General features: G+C 38.0%; 1 protein-coding gene across 4 annotated transcripts in view; it reads left to right on the top strand.

The window, feature by feature from the left end:
* Nucleotides 1–15124, top strand: part of scaf (scarface) — a 42858-nt gene extending 27734 nt beyond the window's left edge. The window contains exons 1-5 of one of the 4 annotated variants that reach the window (XM_070213231.1): nucleotides 7529–7747; nucleotides 7829–8529; nucleotides 8588–8740; nucleotides 8795–9063; nucleotides 14371–15124. In XM_070213231.1, coding sequence (XP_070069332.1) covers nucleotides 7697–7747; nucleotides 7829–8529; nucleotides 8588–8740; nucleotides 8795–9063; nucleotides 14371–14663 — 1467 coding nt within the window. In that variant the 5' untranslated portion in view covers nucleotides 7529–7696 and the 3' untranslated portion in view covers nucleotides 14664–15124. The other 3 variants (XM_070213232.1, XM_017147815.3, XM_017147823.3) reach the window with 3 other exon arrangements.
* The last annotated feature ends 6416 nt before the right edge of the window (nucleotides 15125–21540 follow it).

The raw sequence follows: 21540 nt of genomic DNA, 5'->3' as shown, positions 1-21540 counted from the left end.
GTCTCTCCGTGACACTTGGCAACAGTGAAATGAGCCAGCCAAAAGTTCCATTTCATGCAGCATGGGTTAGATTTCAGTCAGCTTGGCCAAAAGGTCCACCAATGTTTATCACTTGCATAGATGTTGTGCTAAAATTCGACCAGCCAAATGCTATTAGCAATGGCCAGTGGCTTCGCATTGAACTTTAGCGCTTTAGTCTTGGCAAAACTTGGCAGAAGTTACTTAATTTGGTTTTCTCACATCGAAATGGTCAGCTGGCATTTAGCAACCGAACAATTGCAAATTAATAACTGTGACCAGAGGTCAAACGCCACATAAGTAACTTGAGGCGGTATCGCCTTGACGCATGTGTATCTCAAGAATTTAACGATAAGTTCCCCATCGGATGAAACTGGCAAAGAGAAACTTCGTGTCATGAAAAAGAAGTTGAAATAATTAGTTCAGACTTCGGAGCTCTCAAAACTGGCATTTCATAAATCAATCAACCTCTGAATATTACATATTAAAATGTCTACGTCCTCTTATTTATGCCCACTTTAATGTCTTCTCAAGTGAAGAAATCTAAGTTTGGAAACCCATTTGTATATGTCTAAGACTGTTTTGAAGCACGACCTTGACTATTGAAGATCTTTGGCCTAAGCGCGAGTTAAGCATGCTAAATGGGTATTAATAGCACGGATATATTTATGAAGTAATCGTTTCGCGTTTGAATCACAGAAGACCTGCTCTCTCGGTTTTGGAAAGTACTGAAATCTGGTTTAAATGTCTCTGAATCAGATTCAGTTCCGACGGAGCTCAGACGTGTCATTATATGTGCTGAAGCGAGCTCGACATATCCGTTTCCACGGTCCCGGAACAACTATGTGGTTGGTAAGCTCATAGGCAGGCAGAACCACAGAGGAAGATTCTCTACACTTTTAGCTTATGAATTGTCTAGTGGTTGCTTAACTTCCAATCGCATTACTAATTATTCCCGTATAGATTACATAACTGATCACACACAGAAATACACCCTCTAACACACCATAAAGTATATATATTCTTGATCAGGGTCACTAGCCGAATCGATGTAGCCGTGTCTGTCTGTCTGTCTGTCTGTCTGTCTGTCTGTCTGTCTGTCTGTCTGTCTGTCTGTCTGTCTGTCTGTCTGTCTGTCTGTCTGTCTGTCTGTCTGTCTGTCTGTCTGTCTGTCTGTCTGTCTGTCTGTCTGTCTGTCTGTCTGTCTGTCTGTCTGTCTGTCTGTCTGTCTGTCTGTCTGTCTGTCTGTCTGTCTGTCTGTCTGTCTGTCTGTCTGTCTGTCTGTCTGTCTGTCTGTCTGTCTGTCTGTCTGTCTGTCTGTCTGTCTGTCTGTCTGTCTGTCTGTCTGTCTGTCTGTCTGTCTGTCTGTCTGTCTGTCTGTCTGTCTGTCTGTCTGTCTGTCTGTCTGTCTGTCTGTCTGTCTGTCTGTCTGTCTGTCTGTCTGTCTGTCTGTCTGTCTGTCTGTCTGTCTGTCTGTCTGTCTGTCTGTCTGTCTGTCTGTCTGTCTGTCTGTCTGTCTGTCTGTCTGTCTGTCTGTCTGTCTGTCTGTCTGTCTGTCTGTCTGTCTGTCTGTCTGTCTGTCTGTCTGTCTGTCTGTCTGTCTGTCTGTCTGTCTGTCTGTCTGTCTGTCTGTCTGTCTGTCTGTCTGTCTGTCTGTCTGTCTGTCTGTCTGTCTGTCTGTCTGTCTGTCTGTCTGTCTGTCTGTCTGTCTGTCTGTCTGTCTGTCTGTCTGTCTGTCTGTCTGTCTGTCTGTCTGTCTGTCTGTCTGTCTGTCTGTCTGTCTGTCTGTCTGTCTGTCTGTCTGTCTGTCTGTCTGTCTGTCTGTCTGTCTGTCTGTCTGTCTGTCTGTCTGTCTGTCTGTCTGTCTGTCTGTCTGTCTGTCTGTCTGTCTGTCTGTCTGTCTGTCTGTCTGTCTGTCTGTCTGTCTGTCTGTCTGTCTGTCTGTCTGTCTGTCTGTCTGTCTGTCTGTCTGTCTGTCTGTCTGTCTGTCTGTCTGTCTGTCTGTCTGTCTGTCTGTCTGTCTGTCTGTCTGTCTGTCTGTCTGTCTGTCTGTCTGTCTGTCTGTCTGTCTGTCTGTCTGTCTGTCTGTCTGTCTGTCTGTCTGTCTGTCTGTCTGTCTGTCTGTCTGTCTGTCTGTCTGTCTGTCTGTCTGTCTGTCTGTCTGTCTGTCTGTCTGTCTGTCTGTCTGTCTGTCTGTCTGTCTGTCTGTCTGTCTGTCTGTCTGTCTGTCTGTCTGTCTGTCTGTCTGTCTGTCTGTCTGTCTGTCTGTCTGTCTGTCTGTCTGTCTGTCTGTCTGTCTGTCTGTCTGTCTGTCTGTCTGTCTGTCTGTCTGTCTGTCTGTCTGTCTGTCTGTCTGTCTGTCTGTCTGTCTGTCTGTCTGTCTGTCTGTCTGTCTGTCTGTCTGTCTGTCTGTCTGTCTGTCTGTCTGTCTGTCTGTCTGTCTGTCTGTCTGTCTGTCTGTCTGTCTGTCTGTCTGTCTGTCTGTCTGTCTGTCTGTCTGTCTGTCTGTCTGTCTGTCTGTCTGTCTGTCTGTCTGTCTGTCTGTCTGTCTGTCTGTCTGTCTGTCTGTCTGTCTGTCTGTCTGTCTGTCTGTCTGTCTGTCTGTCTGTCTGTCTGTCTGTCTGTCTGTCTGTCTGTCTGTCTGTCTGTCTGTCTGTCTGTCTGTCTGTCTGTCTGTCTGTCTGTCTGTCTGTCTGTCTGTCTGTCTGTCTGTCTGTCTGTCTGTCTGTCTGTCTGTCTGTCTGTCTGTCTGTCTGTCTGTCTGTCTGTCTGTCTGTCTGTCTGTCTGTCTGTCTGTCTGTCTGTCTGTCTGTCTGTCTGTCTGTCTGTCTGTCTGTCTGTCTGTCTGTCTGTCTGTCTGTCTGTCTGTCTGTCTGTCTGTCTGTCTGTCTGTCTGTCTGTCTGTCTGTCTGTCTGTCTGTCTGTCTGTCTGTCTGTCTGTCTGTCTGTCTGTCTGTCTGTCTGTCTGTCTGTCTGTCTGTCTGTTGTGGAAATGTACCATTTTTATTATTAGCAGGGTTATTTCATCGGTCCCTTAAAACAAATCCTGTTGATATTGGCCTTGCTACCTCGTTCTACAATTTCTATTTCTATTTTTTGTTTTTTAAAGATGCAATTTTTAAACTATTACAAACCAAATACTCTTGGCGAATTTGCTACCAGGGGGTTTTTGGAAGGTATCCACAGTAGACAACTATTATAAGGGAAACAAATATGCGGAGCAATGTCTTGCTTTATGTATTTGACTAATTTAAGAAAAGACATCAAGAAAGGCAATTCCAAATTACTGCATTTTATCATTGATATTTTGTTACAGTATTTTTGTTTTCACATTAATTTTTCACCTTGATTAGAATTATATTAATAATAGGGAAGGCAGGTGGGCGGGGAAGCCGTGAATCAAATTGTTTGAACATTTGAATTTGTTTAAACAATATGAGCACGTGTAATAAAGAGCAAGAGAATCAATTGGTTTGAATATTTAATGTTCCTTTAATATTATCAATGCGATTTGAATTTTTGTTCACAAAAATCGGTTACAAAATGTCTTGTGTAAGTATGTTGTGGAAATGTAAATGAAATATTCTTTTAGCAAAAGAATATCAGTATTATCTTGAATTTGAATTTGAGCGAATCTCAATTCCTTAGTCAGCTGCAATGCACACACACAAACATACACACGCATATACATATGTATCTAATGGCTGTGTGTGTAAAATACGCATTTTTTTGATATAAAAATTTAAAATTTAACGTTTACTTAAGAAAAAGGCGCAAAAGAAAAGATTTGCGATATAATCGTTTTTTTTTTGGCTGTGGTATTTTCATTTTCCCCTTGCGCGGTCACACTTAAATTGCGACAGCAGGACATACATATGTACATACATACATGCGCCAGCAGAACATACATACAAACATATGGGGACGCGTGACGTCACATCAGGTTAGCCAAATTTTAAAATATTGGGGACTTGGTTAAGGATGCTGAATCTCCAAGAAATTTAAATGCAGTTATTTGTGGGTATGCCATAAGATTATGAACATCACATTTTTAAACCATTTTAACAACATTTATAACAGAGAAATGGCAAAAGAAAGAATTAAAAAAAAACAAATCGAATTTTGGGGCACTTTGGGGTCGTTTTTTGTTCTAAAAAGTACCCCTTACGCGGCTCCTAATTATTTTAGTAATTACTGTGATTTTTCTAGATTTTTAGGTCAATCCGTTCTGGGTGGAATTTGCTACTGACCGTTTTTTAATCAAGACATATATTGATATAGATTTAACGTTTACCTAAAAACAAGAAAGTAAGCTAGCTTCGGCCAGCCGAAGCTTATATACCCTTGCAGATAAAGTAAATACCTATAGTTTAATGCTCACACGGTGCAGTTCCAGGGATTCCAGATTCAGCGTGCCTATTTAAATTTTGTTTTTAAGTTGTCAGAAATCAAAACGCCTACTTCCTACAAAGTTACAATGAATTTTCTTATATTGGTTTGAATATTCCTATGGGAGCCTTAAGATATAGTGGTCCGATCCGTCTCCCTCCGACATATGTACTACCTGCAATAGAAAGAAGACTTTCGGGAAAGTTTCATCGCGATAGCTTTAAAACTGAGGGACTAGTTCGCATAGAAATGGACAGACGGACATGGCTAGATAGACTCGGCTATTGGTGCTGATCAAGAATATAAATACTTTACGGGGTCGGAAACGTCTCCTTCACTGCGTTGCAAACATCTGACTGAAATTATAATACCCTCTGCAAGGGTATTAAAAGGGCCAAAGGAAATTAGATTTTTTAGCCGCGCATTTTAAATGTGGTGTGACTGTGGTATTTTTTCATTTGCGCGGTCACACTTACGGTTACAACTTAATGCAGAGTGCGACGGCAATACATACATATATGGAGGCCGTAACGTCACAATAGACACAGCAAAATGTGGAAATATTGGGGACTTGGTTAAGGAGGCTGCATTGCAAAAAATTTAAATGCAGGTATTTGCGGGTATGCCATAAGATTATGAACATCACATTTTTAAACCATTTTAATAACATTTATAACAAAAAAACAAGAGAGAACGCTATAGTCGTGTTGTTGTCCCGACTATCTAATACCCGTCACTCAGCTAAATGGAGTGCGAACGCTGTGTCGGGTTGGTGTCCCGACTAATAATCGTAACTCAGCTAAAGGGAGTGCGAGGGAGATAGATATATAATTTTTGATTGCGTATAACTTTTTAATGAATGGTCCGATTTGAAAAATGTCTTCAACATTTCGATAGGTATAAATATACAGAACAAAATTGCATTTATACTTCTCGGAAATCGTTAAAGATGTGGGCGCAGGACCATTTTAAAATCGTTAGTGGGCGATTGTGGGCGTTAGAGGGGGCGTGGCGCTCGGCTAAAATAAACTTGCGCTGCGTAGGAAGCCAAAGAATTTGTGTGGGAAATCTCAACCTTCTAGCTTTTGTAGTTTCTGAGATCTCAGCGTTCATACAGACGGACAGACGGACAGACAGACAGACGGACAGACGGACAGACGGACATGGCTAGATCGACTCGGCTAGTGACCCTGATCAAGAATATATATACTTTATGGGGTCGGAAACGCTTCCTTCTGGCTGTTACATACTTTTGCACGAATCTAGTATACCCTTTTACTCTACGAGTAACGGGTATAATAAAAAAAGGAAAAAAAAATCGAATTTTGGGGCACTTTGGGTTCTAATTTGTACCTCACACGCGGTAGATTTTTATGTCAATCCGTTCTGGGAGAAATTTGCTACTGACCGTATTATTGGTCCACAATTATCAAATAAAAACACCTCTTAACGAGGTAAAAAACTAGTGACGATCGCACCTTCAACGTACAAAAGTTCTGATATCAACTTTTGTGACGAAAAATAATTTTAGATGCGACTAAATAAGTACGCTACCTAAAATTTACTCGTTCGGCCCGCTTTAGCAAATATTTAATATCTACACGAATGTTTTTCTGTTTTAGCGTGCCGAATGAATAAATTTTAGGTAGCGTACTTATTTAGTCGCATCTAAAATTATTTTTCGTCACAAAAGTTGATATCAGAACTTTTGTACGTTGAAGGTGCGATCGTCACTAGTTTTTTACCTCGTTAAGAGGTGTTTTTATTTGATATCAGAAGTTTTTGTTTGTTTACTTTTGCTCTCATAGGTGCTAATATAAACATTTAAATTTAAATTGGTCATAAATCATAATTCTTAAACTATTGTATTTTAACGAATTAAGTTAAAAAGGCGTTGAAGTATTTCAAAATACCTTTTAAACGAGGTATAGCACATGTCTGTACCTTTAGTAGTGTAGAACTTAAAAACTAACGAAATTTAGCCATTTTTAGCTATTTTCCCGCTAAAGTAGCGGCTTTTTCCACAAGTCGTAGAACAAAAGATTCCTATATGGAACTCTTAAGTGCAAATTTACTGATTCCATGACCCTAAAATACAGTTCGGATACCCTCCCACAAAATTCAATACTCAGGGAGCGTTAATTGTTCGAGCTGGCAAAAGTGGCTATTTTCGTATAAAAATAACTTTTAAACGTGACTTTTTACAGTAATGTGTTGTATACCAAAATTTAAGGAATCTCAAGGGCTATACAGTTTAAGGTTTTAAAGAAAATCGTTAGAGCCGTTTTTGAGAAAAATAAAAAAAAGCTAAAAAAAAAGTTTTAAAAAATTGTCTTTTGTTCATATTTTTTTAATTATTACATTTACACAAATTGCATATAGAAGGCGTTTATAGCATTTAAAAATACCTTTCAAACGAGATGCAGCACAAGTCTGTAGCTTTAGTAGTATAGAAGTTACGGCTTTCCGATTTTTAGCTATTTATAGCTGTTTTCCCGCTAAACTAGCGAGTTTTTCCAAAAGTGGTAGAACAAAAGTTTTTTATATCGATGTGATGAACGTCATATAAAATTTTCAAAACTTAAAAAACATGTTTTGGACAAGTGGACAAGTGGACAAGTGGACAAGTGGACAAACTGACAAACAGAAATTAATTTTCATTTTGGGAAGAAGAAGAAAATCTTATTTTGGCTATAACTTTTGAACGGAGAGTCGGATTTTGACAAATGATCCCTCATTCGACGGGTATTTTCAAGAGGAATACAACTAAAACATTGCGAAGGGGCATTTATCCCCACCGGCCCCAACAGCTCCAAATTTCGAAATTTTCAATTTTTCACTTTCACCGCTCTCTCTCCCAAGCCAATTGATTTTCTTAAAGTCTTGGTATGCAATCCTTTAAGTTTTTGCAATACCTTTCGATTGGTGTATTACTCATTACGATCGGACTATCACTGCCGATTTTCAATTTTGCGGCTATATAATAGTAGTCGCCTTCGCACACTCTCCTGGTGCGCTTCGTCACTACATGGACTGCCGTCCATAGTGATATAGATTAAGATGTATGTATAGGTTTAGATTGAACGGGTCTGTTCCGAAGTATATAACGGAGAGGATTAGCAGAGAGACGGTTTTCACAGTCCGCATAAGGAGTGTATAATGCACCACGAAACTGCAACATTTTTTGGTTAACATTAACCATGTACGCAAAAACCATTGGCACCCCGCACTGGGCGTTTTAATGACCTGGTAGCGCATTGCCAGCGAGTGGACCCATCCCTTACAGCATATGACCTCCCAACTGATGACCAGTCATGTAGCTGTAGCTGGTGTATCAAGAGTAATCACTTGTCGATAACTTGTGGGACTTTGTCTCTTATAGAAAGCCGTTTGGCTAACCTGCACTCGCTTCTCTTTACAGTCCACTCGCTGCTCTGCGCCAGATGTCTGCTGCCGTATGCCTTCGACCACCTTGACCGAAAATGGATATATCTTTAACCTGCCAAACAAGACCTTCCCGCTGCCGACGAACCCTACAATTCCCGCAGTACGCACTACACCACCTGCGTACCGAACGCAGCCCACGACTATGGTACCAGCTCCTCGGCCTACTAATGAGTATCTGCCACCTTCCACAACCCGCCGTTCTGAACACACGACCCGGCGACCAGTATACCTACCGCCTCCCACCACCCAAAAGCCGCAGCCACGACCACAACCGAGTCGCAGTCCCAACAACGAGTACCTACCACCAATTTCCGCCAACGAGATCCCGAAGTTCGAGCCTGACCGGGTTCCGCAGCCCTCGAACGAGAAGCCGATATACCGTGGCGAGGATCAGCTATCTCCCCAGATCTTTCCCTCATCCCAGCCAAATGTGCCGAAACACTTTGCCAAGTGCGCCTCCGCCCTCGTTTGCACCTCAGAGAACTTCTGCAATGCCATCGGAGTGCTCTCTGAGTCAGCTGTGGAGTTGACACCCTTGGAGGCAGCATTCAGAGTACCTCTTACCGACTGCCTTCAGGACGAAAACGGCGCCCCCGGCAAGTGCTGCCGTGACCCGAACTATGTTGACCCTTGGCCCGTAAACTTGGCAGGAGTTTGTGCGACAAGGAACAAGAGGTAGAAAAGCAAGTTATATTCCCTGAGCAACTATCAAAAAGAGAATTTTCTTTTCTAGGACGAAGCCGACGGGAGTCAAGGATCTGGACGCGAACTTTGCTGAGATCTCCTGGCAGGCCATGATACTGCGCGAGTCGAGCAAGACTCTTATTTGCGGGGGAGCCATTATTGGAGACGAGTTTATTTTAACGTCCGCCAGCTGCGTAAATGGGTAAGTGATCAGTCATTGCTTAACTTTAACGCTCAATAAATCAAAATTTCATAGGCTGCCGGTGACGGACATTCGCGTTAAGGCCGGTGAGTGGGAGCTGGGCAGCACAAACGAGCCACTGCCATTCCAGTTGACTGGCGTTAAAAGCATCGATGTGCACCCTGCATACGATCCGTCGACCAACACTCACGATATTGCCATCATTCGACTCGAGAGGCGCTTGGAGTTCGCCACCCACATTCAGCCCATTTGCATTAGTGATGAGGACCCAAAGGCTTCTGAGCAGTGCATTACCTCCGGCTGGGGAAAGCAAGCGTTATCAAGTAAGTGCTCCCAAGAAATGATTAAATTCCTATAATTATAACGAACATAATTATTGGAGCGATAAATGAAGAATGGTTTATTCGTCCTTATTTTAGCGCAGGCAGTTACAAGCGTTGCCACACTCTCTCGCTTTGTCAGTCTGGTTCCATTCTTTACTCGAATGGATCTGATTCCATTTTCAGTGAAACATAAATCTCAGTTATAGAAGTCATATAACATACGCGGTACTTAGATGAGCTAAGGCGTTCCGATGGACGCCTTTAGCCGCGGCGCTAGGAATAACAATTTTTATTTGGCGCCAATTTTAGAATATTATAAAATGTTGAGCCAATCTGGGTCGCAAGCTTTGAATTTGCTGTTGGCATGGCGATATGTATTGCCGCCCTCCTACAGGCAATTTTTCTATGGTTTTTGAAGTTTTCCTTCCATTTATAACTTGTTATTGGCACACCGCTTCTGCACATACATAGCCAAAGATCAAATTTTTTATTCTTTTGGGCTAAAGAATTCATCCGCTAAATCTGGTATTTTTTGAGATTTCCTTTCCATTTTCTTAACTCATCTGAGTACCGCGGTGAAAAAAGTCTCCTGTACCTGTTTTATACATAAAACACCAAATAGTAAAGTAGTCTATACTACAAATAACTTTTGAAATATGTATATTGCCGGTTGCAGTTATTGTATCAACATAATTCTTGTTAAATTCTAGTCATCAAATATGCGAAATATATAATAAAGACAAGAAAGGAAGTTAACTTCGGCCAGCCGAAGTTTATATACCCTTGCAGGTATGCCTACTTAAAATGCTCGTTCCGACATATGTACTACCTGCAATAGAAAGAAGACTTTTGGGAAAGTTTCATCGCGATAGCTTTAAAACTGAGGGACTAGTTCGCATAAAAACGGACAGACGGACATGGCCAGATGGACTCGGCTATTGATGCTGATCAAGATTATATATACTTTATGTGGTCGGAAACGTCTCCTTCACTGCGTTGCAAACATCTGACTGAAATTATAATACCCTCTGCAAGGGTATAACAAAAGAATACATAACAAATACCCGTTACTCAGCTAAAGGAAGTGCGAGTAAGATGAAAATATATACAACTTTAATCGCGCATAACTTTTTAACGAATGGTCCGATTTGAAAAATTTCTTCTACATTTATGTGGGTGCCAGATACTTTTAAAAAAAGATTAAATGTCTTTTTCTCGTCCGTACTTTGATATGCCTGCCAAAAATGGTTTACTCGTCCTTATGTTATCGCAGGTAGCGACAAATTTTGTCCCGGTGCTTCGACCGTTTCAAATTTGTGCGCAAGTGTTGCCAGACATTCGAGCGTTGTCAATCTGGTTCTACTCTTCATTCGAAAACAGCTGATTCAATTTACAGTTAAATATAAATCAAAATTGTTAAAGTCATCCAATTGATTTTAAAATTAATTTACGAGCGATTTATCTTCAAACTCTGTGGGATATGGTCAAATAGTCTGAAGTGCGAACCTATCGGCGCAGATATCAAAACCAAAGAAATTACTTCGAACATTACACTGATAAGAAATTTGTTAAAGGGTTTCGCTTGTGTAAAAGCACGGCACTATTTGCTTGCAAAAAATTGTTTTACATTCTTTCTAAAGTAAAGAAGTAACTAATTCCATATAATCCAAAATCATTATTATAGGGAAACGACAATACAGCCATGGGTTAAGCTCTTAAATTCTACGCAAGCGGCAGTTTTCTTATAAGTTACTAGCAATATTCGAAGCAACGTTGTCCGCTACGATAAGCAAAGAATTTATTTTTGATTTTTTCATATTTCCAAATTTAAATTAATAACCGAGTAAAATCCCGCCTAGCTTTAGCTAAACAGTAAACACACCTAAAGCGCACTAATATTCTATCCATATTCTTCTAGCCATAACATACCTTACCTTAACACCGCATTAACCCTAATATTACCTCACCTTAACCCCACCTATTTTATTCCCACCCTTTGCACACTTTATTAGCACCTTAATGCTGTTTTCACTATTTCCTCGTCTATACCCACCTTAACACCAGTTTTTCCTTTTCTTAGCTAACCTAACTTTAGTCCCACCTGTTTCCTTACTATACTTACTTACTTTAACTTCACTTTTTCTTATTTAAACTTGTTTGTCACCTTGACCCAAACGAACCTTACCTTTCTTACCTTCACCCTTTCTTTACATTACTTTTACCCTAATCTACCTAATACCTCCTTAATCGCAACTTAACCCCGCACTAACCTCAACTTATTCCCACCGTAACTGCGCCGTTCTGCTAGCCTACACCCAAAAAAAGTAGTCATCAATATGTACCTATTTAGGTGTCAATGTGACACTTTTGAGTGGAAAAAAATCTTTGATCCGAACGTCATTAAATTCTGGTGTAACTTTAATATTTTCGAAAATATTAATTTGACCCTTTTTGGTGTTAAAATGCCACAGTATCATTATCTCAGTATAAATATTAGGCCAAGTTGACACTTTTTGGTGTCAAAAAGCCACTACCCGGGAACATTTTCTTAGTATTAATAGGCTAAATTGACACTTTTTCGCAGTAATTTAATTTACTTTTGGTATCAAAATGAACCGCTAATAAATTTTCATTCCGCACCCAAAAAATCATAACCAATGGATTTATTTTTAGAATTTTTTTTAATATTAATCGATCAAATTTTTTATTTCAGTATTTATTAATAAATATATTTACTTATTCTAAAACAATTTTATTCGAACAAATTCTTAAATAAAAATAATCAAATAACACACAAAAATCGAAAGCGACGCATCGCACACTTTTGCGCAGATACGTATGTATGTAACACACGAATGCAACCTTGTGTTTCCTTGGACCACTGCGTTCTATATATACATACGTGCAAGTCATATTTGTGGTAATTTAACTAATCCAAGAATAGGAATTGTATAAGAATAATAAATATATTCCTATTAATGTCCTTTTAATCTGTCTTGTTTTACCAATGTAATTTTGTATGTACATATGTAATTATAATGTTCCTATTGCACGTTATTTATAAAAGATTTATTCAAATTGCACATGTACATATTTTTAGCACACTTCACTTAGTGTAATTATCGTATTAAGAATGTAATGTAAACAGAATGTAAACAGTTAATACTTATTTAGAGAACTTTTACATAAAACGCGTCGTAATTTCTTCACTATCGAACTAACAGTAACAGGTCTATAGCTGCGTCTCCCTTGCGATAGGCACAGTTCCAACTTCGAAAATAGAAGTTCGAACTTCAGAAATCGATAAATGACAATTATTGTTATCAATGTGACCCTTGTGTCACTAAAATGACACTATTTAGTATCAAATACGATTTTTCTGAAAACGCGGTGTACTTTTGACACTCATTTGGGTGCAAATTGACCCCAAAAATTTGATTTTAGGGGCAGTGTCATTTTAACCCACAGTTATTAAATTGACACTCATGATTTTTTTTTGGGTGTTTTTTGGGTGTTTTTTGGGTTCCGACCCCATAAAGTATATATATTCTTGATCAGCATCACAAGACGAGTCGATCTAGCCATGTCCGTCTGTCTGTATCTACGCAAACTAGTCTCTCAGTTTTTGAGCTATCAGGACGAAACTTTTGCAAAAGTCTTCTTTCTATTGCAGGTAGTATATATGTCGGAACCGACCGGATCGGACAACTATATCTTATAGCTCCCATAGGAAGGATCGGAAAAAAAAAACTTTAAAAAATTCTAGCTTCGGTGTTTTTTGAAATATTACCTTCTACTGTTAGGGATGTTATTTTTTAAATATTTCTGATTTTCGAAATAATTATTTAAAAAATCGGACTACTATATCATATAGCTGCCATAGGAACGATCGGAAAATTAATGGAAAAGTAATAGGAAATAAATTCTAGCTTCTTTGCTTTTTATTGTATTATCTTCTACTCTAGGATAAGACTCTTTTTAAATATTTCCGAATTTCAATTTTAATTTGATCAAAATCGGACGACTATATTATATAGCTGCCATAGGAACGATGGGAAAATTAATGAGAAATATTAGAAAATTGAACATTTTTGCGATTTGTTAATTAATAGGAATGATCTGCAAGGGTATATAAGCTTCGGCTGGCCGAAGCTAGCTTCCTTTCTTGTTTTTGTTAGCTTAGCGAATGCAGAGAAAAACTTTTACTATTTTTGTTTACCGTTTTTTGGAACAGATCTAAAGCCCAATAACTCACTAGCCGAGTCGATCTAGCCATGTCCGTCTGTCCGTCTGTATGAACGCTGAGATCTCGGAAACTACAAAAGCTAGAAGGTTGAGATTTCCCACACACATTCTTGGGCTTCTTCCGCAGCGCAAGTTTATTTTAGCCGAGCGCCACGCCCCTCTAACGCCCACAATCGCCCACTAACGATTTTAAAATGTGTCTTGCGCCCACATCTTTAAAGATTTCCGAGAAGTAAAAATGCAATTTTGTTGTGTATATTTATACCGATCGAAATGTAGAAAACATTTTTCAAATCAAATTAAAAAGTTATTAATCAATATTGTTTATATATCTATCTCCCTCGCACTCCCTGTAGCTGAGGTTCGAATATAGTCGGGACCACAACCCGACTATAGCGTTCTCCCTCCCGGGACACCAACCCGACTATAGCGTTCTCCCTTGTTTTTCGACTAATTTTTGACAGTTAGTTAATTCGTCTGTTGTGGGGTGTTACATAGTCTCAAATTAGTGCGCCTTTTATTTGGAGTTTTTAGTGACGGACAAAAAAACGAAAACCGACTTCGCGCCTGGATAAATTTATCCTTCCATTGGCTAAATTTTACTTTGCAGGATGGACGAGAATACGACCCTAAGGCGATTGTGGGCGTTCGAAGGGGCGTGGTCCTCGGCTGGAACAAACATGCGCTGCGTAGGAAGCCCAAGAATATGTGTGGGTAGTTTTTGTAATTTCCGAGATCACAGCGCTTATCCAGACGGACAGACAGACAGTCGGACAGGCTAGATCGACTCGGCTCGTGACCCTGATCAAGAATATATATATTTTATAGGGTCGGAAATGCTCCTTCTAGCTGTTACCAATCAACAACAACAACAAATATTTTATATCTTTAAGAAAAAATTTTAGGATTATACAAAAATGTTTTGAGTTAACTTACCAATTTTACTGTTGAAATGTTAAAATTAATGAGTAAATTCAAATTGTTTTTTTAACAAAAGATTGCAATTAAGAACACACTCCTGGTTCTTGACACAATATCACTAACGCTATTTTTATCCAACAGTCCACGAAGAAGGCGCTCTGATGCACGTGACCGACACCTCGGTGCTGGTTCGCAGCGAGTGCGGTGCCGATACCAGTAGCGTGTGTAGTGCTACCAAGTTTGACGCTTGCCAGTTCGACGTGGGTAGCGCACTTGCCTGCGGAAGTGGATCAAACGTGCGCCTTAAGGGAATTTTCGCGGGTGAGAATTCCTGCGGAGACGGGCAGGCTGTTCGCTTTGCCAAGCCGGACATTAAGTGGATCAACACGGCGTTTGCTGACAGGAACAAGCCACTCCTTCTCAAGCGATTTTAAGCTGAACTCTAGCTCGGATCAAGCCCACGAATAAATGCACAACAAAGAAGGGGCATTTCAGCAGGCTGAGTAGGTTGCTTTCTTTTGCTTAGGTAGAATTTAGACGATGTCGTTAACATGTAAAGCAAGATGTAAAAAACTTAATTATAAGCTATAAATTCTACAAATAGTTTTGAATCAATAGACTCAACGTAAGCCAACCACATATATGTAGTGATTATACATGTAAGTTGGAAAAGTGCACTTTCCAGGCATAGGTACTATGGCACACTTTACACCTGTCAACTGCACATCCACAGCACTTATGCAGCATCTACCTATACATTTACTGTTATTTAAAACTTTTCCTATGTCGTACATCGAATATATGTTAACATTTTTAAAATATTGCTTAGAATGTTTATGCGTATAAATTTAGGATTTAACATATTTTTAAATAAAGAAGAACGATTAAGAAATATATAAGTAGAGTTTGTAATATAATAGAAACGTTTATGTGGAGTAATATAAAACTGAGATAATGGTATGTGAAATTCACATTTGCATGACATCTGCATGAATAACAAAAAATACGTATTCGAATTGGCAATGGTCAAAATGAGTTAAATGAGTTGGAATGTCTAGGGAAACTGGCTTGAATTAATAAGTGTGCTGACGTTAAACTCAGTCGAACCAGAAAAGGTGATGGAAAAAGAATTGAGTATATGAGAACACGAAGAACTCAGACGAATTTATTTGAATTCATTCGAATTCTTACATGACGTCATAAAGGCAAACTGGAAAATTAAATTTGGCTTCGTCTTTTTTTTTAAATTACATAGCTACCTATAGTTTTTTAATTTAAATCCTAAGAATTCGCGGACCAAGGAGAAGAAGCACAAAATAGGAAGACTCCTCCTTGGTCCGCAAATCCTTAGGATTTAAATTTACTATTACCTAAGTCTAGAAGAGGGGCCTGTGCCCCAAAAACCGTGAAAAAATTACCCTCGATGCACTATGGGCAATTTGACTACTTTTTGTGGCATTAATATCTTAAAAACGACGCAATATTTAACAGTTTTGTTTCTTGATTTTACTATATAAAATTTAAAAGAAATTTTGTAGGAAAAATAGGCGTGGTCCCGCCTTTTTTTATTTGAATAATTATTCCCAATTTAATTTCTTACAAAAATACTATAAACCTTTAGAACAAAGTTATTTCAGTGAAGCAATGATGTAACATCATTTTTAAATAATTAATATTTAATAACCGTAACTGGCATTCACCATACAAAAATACGGGAATTATTCATGTTTTGATGGTGATCTTTAAAGTGCGCAAAAGTGCACTTTTATACTTACTAGGGTTGGTAAAAAAATCGATAGCATTATCGATACTATCGGTGGTTTAAATATTTCGGAAACATCGATGGTTTGAACCCACAATCGATACTATCGATCCAAAAAAATAATTGAACTTTACATGCAACTTTTGGTATATTTTAAGGAAAAAAGTATTTTAAAGTATAAACTTAAGAATACGACCGTATTTTAATTATTAAGGCTCAACATCGAATTTGGTTTCACTTTAAACGGTGTAAAAGTTAGACCGTTTCTTTCCCCCTAATTTTTATGAGTCAACCAAACATTTTCCATAATTTGTTTTTCATAATGTTCCTCCCTTTTAACAATTTGTTTATTTTTTTTAATTGTTGATACTATCGATAGTATCGATAGTGACCACCACTATCGATTTTTTAACAACCCTATTACTTACTGAGTTTAAAGGGAATTAATTACTCTTCAAGATAAACGAGGACGGAAGATAACTTCGGCAAGCCAAAGTTTTAATACCCTTGCAGATTTCACGAATGAAAACTTGACTAGAATAGCAACATAAATCAATAAACAACAAAATATTCTATAATTGAAAAAAAAAATTTTTAAATTTTTCAACCTGGGTAAGAATTTCTCAATTGCGCATATGAAATTTTAGATTTTCTTCAAACTCGAGTACCTCGTAGAGTTTGGCTTGGTTATCATCTGTGATTTTTTTTAATTTTTTGGTGTCCATTTTGGGGGCGCTATGAATTTTTGAAGTTAAGAACTTAAAAAATGTTATCAAACTTCAATTTAGTATATCTCGAGAACGGCTTAGAAGAACAACGTGCAAGTTTACACGTTTTTAAATGTGTACTGGGGGAGTTAGAAAATAATTATATTACATTTTTTGTTGTTTAATAAGTATGAATTTTAATTATTTGAAATTTTTTATCGCGCTTTTGAATGTCTTCTTCATCCTATAAAAGAAACTTAACTATCCAAAATTGTCCATCTCATAACCAACTTAATTTACCCGAAGAAACATTTTGGTTCCCTTTCAGCATTTCCAAGATATATAATTTTTTATGCGAATGTAGAAAAACCCTATTTATATTTCCAATTCTTTCCAAACAAAAAATTTTTTCAAAGCCTACCTTCTTAACAATAAGAAAATTCATCGATTTGTATGGCAGCTATATGAAGGGACGGTGGTAAAATTAGGATATTAATATATGTGCATAATATCAGTGAGTAATTGAGTTGTGCAAACTTTCAGCTTAAACACGTAAGAATTGTACTCATTGGAAATATAAATAGGGTTTTTCTAAATTCGCATAACAAATTATATTTCTTGGAAATGATGAAAGGGAACCAAAATGGACAATTTTGGATGGTTAAGTTTCTTTTATGGGATGAAGAAGACATTCAAAAGCGCGATAAAAAATTTCAAATAATTAAAATTCATACTTATAAAACAACAAAAAATGTAAAATAATTATTTTCTAACTCCCCCAGTACACATTTAAAAACGTGTAAAGTTGCACGTTGTTCTTCTAAGCCGTTCTCGAGATATACTAAATTGAAGTTTGATAACATTTTTTAAGTTCTTAATTTCAAAAATTCATAGCGCCCCCAAAATGGACACCAAACAAGAGAGAACGCTATAGTCGGGTTGGTGTCCCGACTATCTAATACCCGTCACTCAGCTAAAGGGAGTGCGAACGCTGTACTCGGGTTGGTATCCCGACTAATAATCGTAACTCAGCTAAAGGGAGTGCGAGGGAGATAGATATATAAATTTTGATTGCGTATAACTTTTTAATGAATGGTCCGATTTCAAAAATGTCTTCTACATTTCGATAGGAATAAATATACACAACAAAATTGCATTTTTACTTTTCGGAAATCTTTAAAGATGTGGGCGCAGGACCCATTTTAAAATCATTAGTGGGCGATTGTGGGCGTTAGAAGGGGCGTGGCGCTCGGCTAAAATAAACTTGCGCTGCGTAGGAAGCCAAAGAATATGTGTGGGAAATCTCAACCTTCTAGCTTTTGTAGTTTCTGAGATCTCAGCGTTCATACAGACAGACAGACGGACAGACAGACGGACAGACGGACAGACGGACAGACGGACATGGCTAGATCGACTCGGCTGGTGATCCTGATCAAGAATATATATATAGTTTATAGGGTCGGATACGCTTCCTTCTACCTGTTACATACTTTTGCACGAATCTAATATACCCTTTTACTCTACGAGTAACGGGTATAAAAATTTAAAAAAATCACAGATGATAACCAAGCCAAACTCTACGAGGTACCCGAGTTTGAAGAAAATCTAAAATTTCATATACGCAGTTGAGAAATTCTTACCCACCTATTGTTCCTATGGCATAATAATTTGTTTAATTAAAATAGGGTTTGAGAAATTTAGGTTAAGTGCTTATTAAATATTTATATTTTAATTAATTTAGCGATATAGAAATTTATTTAAAATTAAGTATAGGAATTTAGTTGATATGAACTTGAACTGAGTTGTGTTTAAATTATGTTGGTTAAACTAGAATGTATCACAAAGTGGTGCACTTTCAGCAGAGGTGAATGTTGAAAACTGATGACCAGGAAATCTGTAAACATCAGAAGGAGGAACTCGACTTCTAGGATTTTTCAAGATGCTGACGAAAATCTGGGCAGAAACTTCCCCGGGCCGTAAGCCACGTAAAGGAGTAAACTCGACTTTTAAGAATTTTCTTTTAAAACGTATAATTTTATAAGAAGTGGGTTTTTCCACGGAATAATAGTAAAACTTACTTCCTTTAATCAACAGGAACCTACTGGTAAAAGAAAGCCTTATAAAAGGCTGTTGATATCTGATATTTTTCACGATTTTGTTTCGTTCAATCTCTGGGCTTGGTTGAAACATTGAATAAAATATGTTCAGGAGAAAACGATCTTCACACGGCCAAGTTCTAAAACGGAAAGACCGAATAATCGAAATGCGTCAGGCAGCACGGCTTGTTTATCGAAAAAGTGTGGGACCAGACTTACTCAAAAATCTTTATCAAACACGTTTTTTCAGTGTTGTAAAGACGCATTTGCAAGAGAAAAATAGTGTTTTTTTGATGAAATGGATTGGCATTAAAATATTTTAATATAGACCAATATTTGAATGAGTAAATTGCACTGGGCAGATGATCAGAGTGTGTGTGCAGACCGCTGTTCTACGGTATACGTGAGAGGAAGAGGATGGGCAGAACAATTCCGTATGCTCACTTAATAGGACGCTGCCGACCGTTGATATAGACGTATAAGTTAACACAATCACAAGTTAACGTAAAAAAAAACAGTTCTTGTGTAGTAATAGGGCGAGCTTTAGAAATAAGAATATTCCTGTACTTAGTTCTCGGACGTAGATCGAGCTTCAATGCTGTATACTTATTAGTCGATTTTTGGATATCATAAGCGCAGGTCATCACTGCGCAAGCTAGCAATAAAAGTCTTCTCAACTCACGTAAATCACGTTGATAGTTGTAAAATCCATCGACCACGCTAGCCAGCGAGTCGAATAAATAAACTTTAGTCCTAGACAACAAATACAAAACCTCTTAATTGGCGCCCAAACGAATATTCGAACATACGATAATTAACTAATTATAAATAAATTAAAAGCCAAAAACAACTGAAGTTCCGAGAGACACCTACAACTGGAGTATCGAGAAACAACAACAACTGGAGTATCCAGAGACAGCAACAACTGGAGCAGCCAGAGCCAACAGCAACTGGAGTATCCAGACACAGCAACAACTGGAGCTGCCAGAGACACCAGCAACTGGCGTATCCAGAGACAACAACACCAGCAGCGGCGACTACTAACCTCAACAATAACATCTTTTTTTCACTTTTTTCGTAAGACCCAATTTACCATATATGTATGCACCCTTTCCTTAAGCACTATTAATAAATTGTGAGTATAACTCTTATTGAACGAATCGAAAATTCTTATATTCCTCATTATATAATTTGTGCCAAGAGTATTGATGACAAAAACACATGACTAACAGTGAAAATATTTTAGAAGAATCAGGCAAGGCTAACCGATAGTGCAAAAGGAAATAACTTGTCAGAAAATAATTGGTGGTCAAGAAAAAATACATCTGGTGAAATGGCGCTGAGTGAAGCTCAGTTAAAAACGATCGTAGAGAGTGCTGTTGCCGGCGCGCCCGCGGTTCAAAAACAATCATTTGAAAGGCAATTGCAAGAGGTTAGCGAGCGAATTCAGAAGTTACCAATTAACACCCCAGAGGTGGAAACTTACACAGATGCTGAGATTATAGAGGGTGTTGTTTGTAAAGAACCGCTTGATATAATAAAGACTTTGCCAGACTTTGAAGGTAAAAGTGAAACTTATGTGTCGTGGAGAAAAGCGGCTCATGTCGCTTTTAAAGTTTTTGAAAAATACGAGGACAGCTCAACTTTTTACCAAGCTCTTGCTATTATGCGAAACAAAGTAAACGGCTCAGCAAACACGGTGTTTTCTTCATCATCCGTTGAATTTCAAAGCAATGATCAGCCGTCTTGATTTCACATATGCTGACAAAAGGCCGATCTATCTAATCGAACAAGAGTTATCAACATAACGACAGGGCGACTTGACTACCACCGAATTTTACGACGAAGTCGAGAAAAAACTTATCTTGCTTACCAACAAGACAATAATGACATTCGATGGTGCCTTGGCGATATCACAGAATGAAAAGTACAGGATGGACGCACTACGTGTGTTTATAACTGGGGCAAAGAAATCGTTGAGGAATATTCATTTTGCTAAAAGTCCGAAAGTCCTACCAACAGCTTTCGCCCTAGCGCTATCCCTTTGCCCTTAATTTTTCCAGTTGTTTAGGAGTCAGAGTTAAAAAAACCGACCAAAGACACAATGATAGGGATAGGAACTCAATTATGCCCATACAAAATAAAAACCCTTATTTTAGCAAACGCCAGGTTCCTATTTACGATTTTAAAATAATTGTATGTTTTTAATAGGTTAAAAAATTACTTTTTACTTTTTGTCAATCAGAAATTGTCAAAACACTTAAAAGTTAACTTTTAATCATTAAAAATTGTTAAAGGACTAGTAAACGATGAGAAAACATGAATCCCATAAGGATCCTACATGCAGCGACGTTTTTTCATAGAAAAAAGCCGAGGCCGCACAGTGGGGCGAAAAAGCCAAAAGTCTGCCTTAAATCAGCGGAGCACTATAGCAAATATCTTTTGATGGGGCATTCTTAAAGGCAATTAAATATGTAAAAAAACATCATAAGGTGATTTTTTTTTGTGAAATTTTTTTGTTGTAGAAAATTTTTAAGAAAAAAAAAATTGTTTTTTTAAGAAAAAAAAAATATAAATAAATTAGTTATAGGGTTCTAAGTTTCCTAATATTTTTTTTTAATTTAACTTGATTTTTGAAAAAAAAAATTATTCAAATCAGTCAACTATATCTTATAGCTGCCATATAAACGCTTATTACAAAGGGGAATGTCTCGGTTCTATTTCAATATTGGTTCATATAAATTGG

The sequence above is a fragment of the Drosophila takahashii genome, chromosome 2R (assembly GCF_030179915.1).
Source record: "Drosophila takahashii strain IR98-3 E-12201 chromosome 2R, DtakHiC1v2, whole genome shotgun sequence".
NCBI lineage: Eukaryota > Metazoa > Arthropoda > Insecta > Diptera > Drosophilidae > Drosophila > Drosophila takahashii.
The sequence above is the reverse complement of the archived record's forward strand: the minus strand, read 5'-3'. Positions and strand labels throughout refer to the sequence as shown.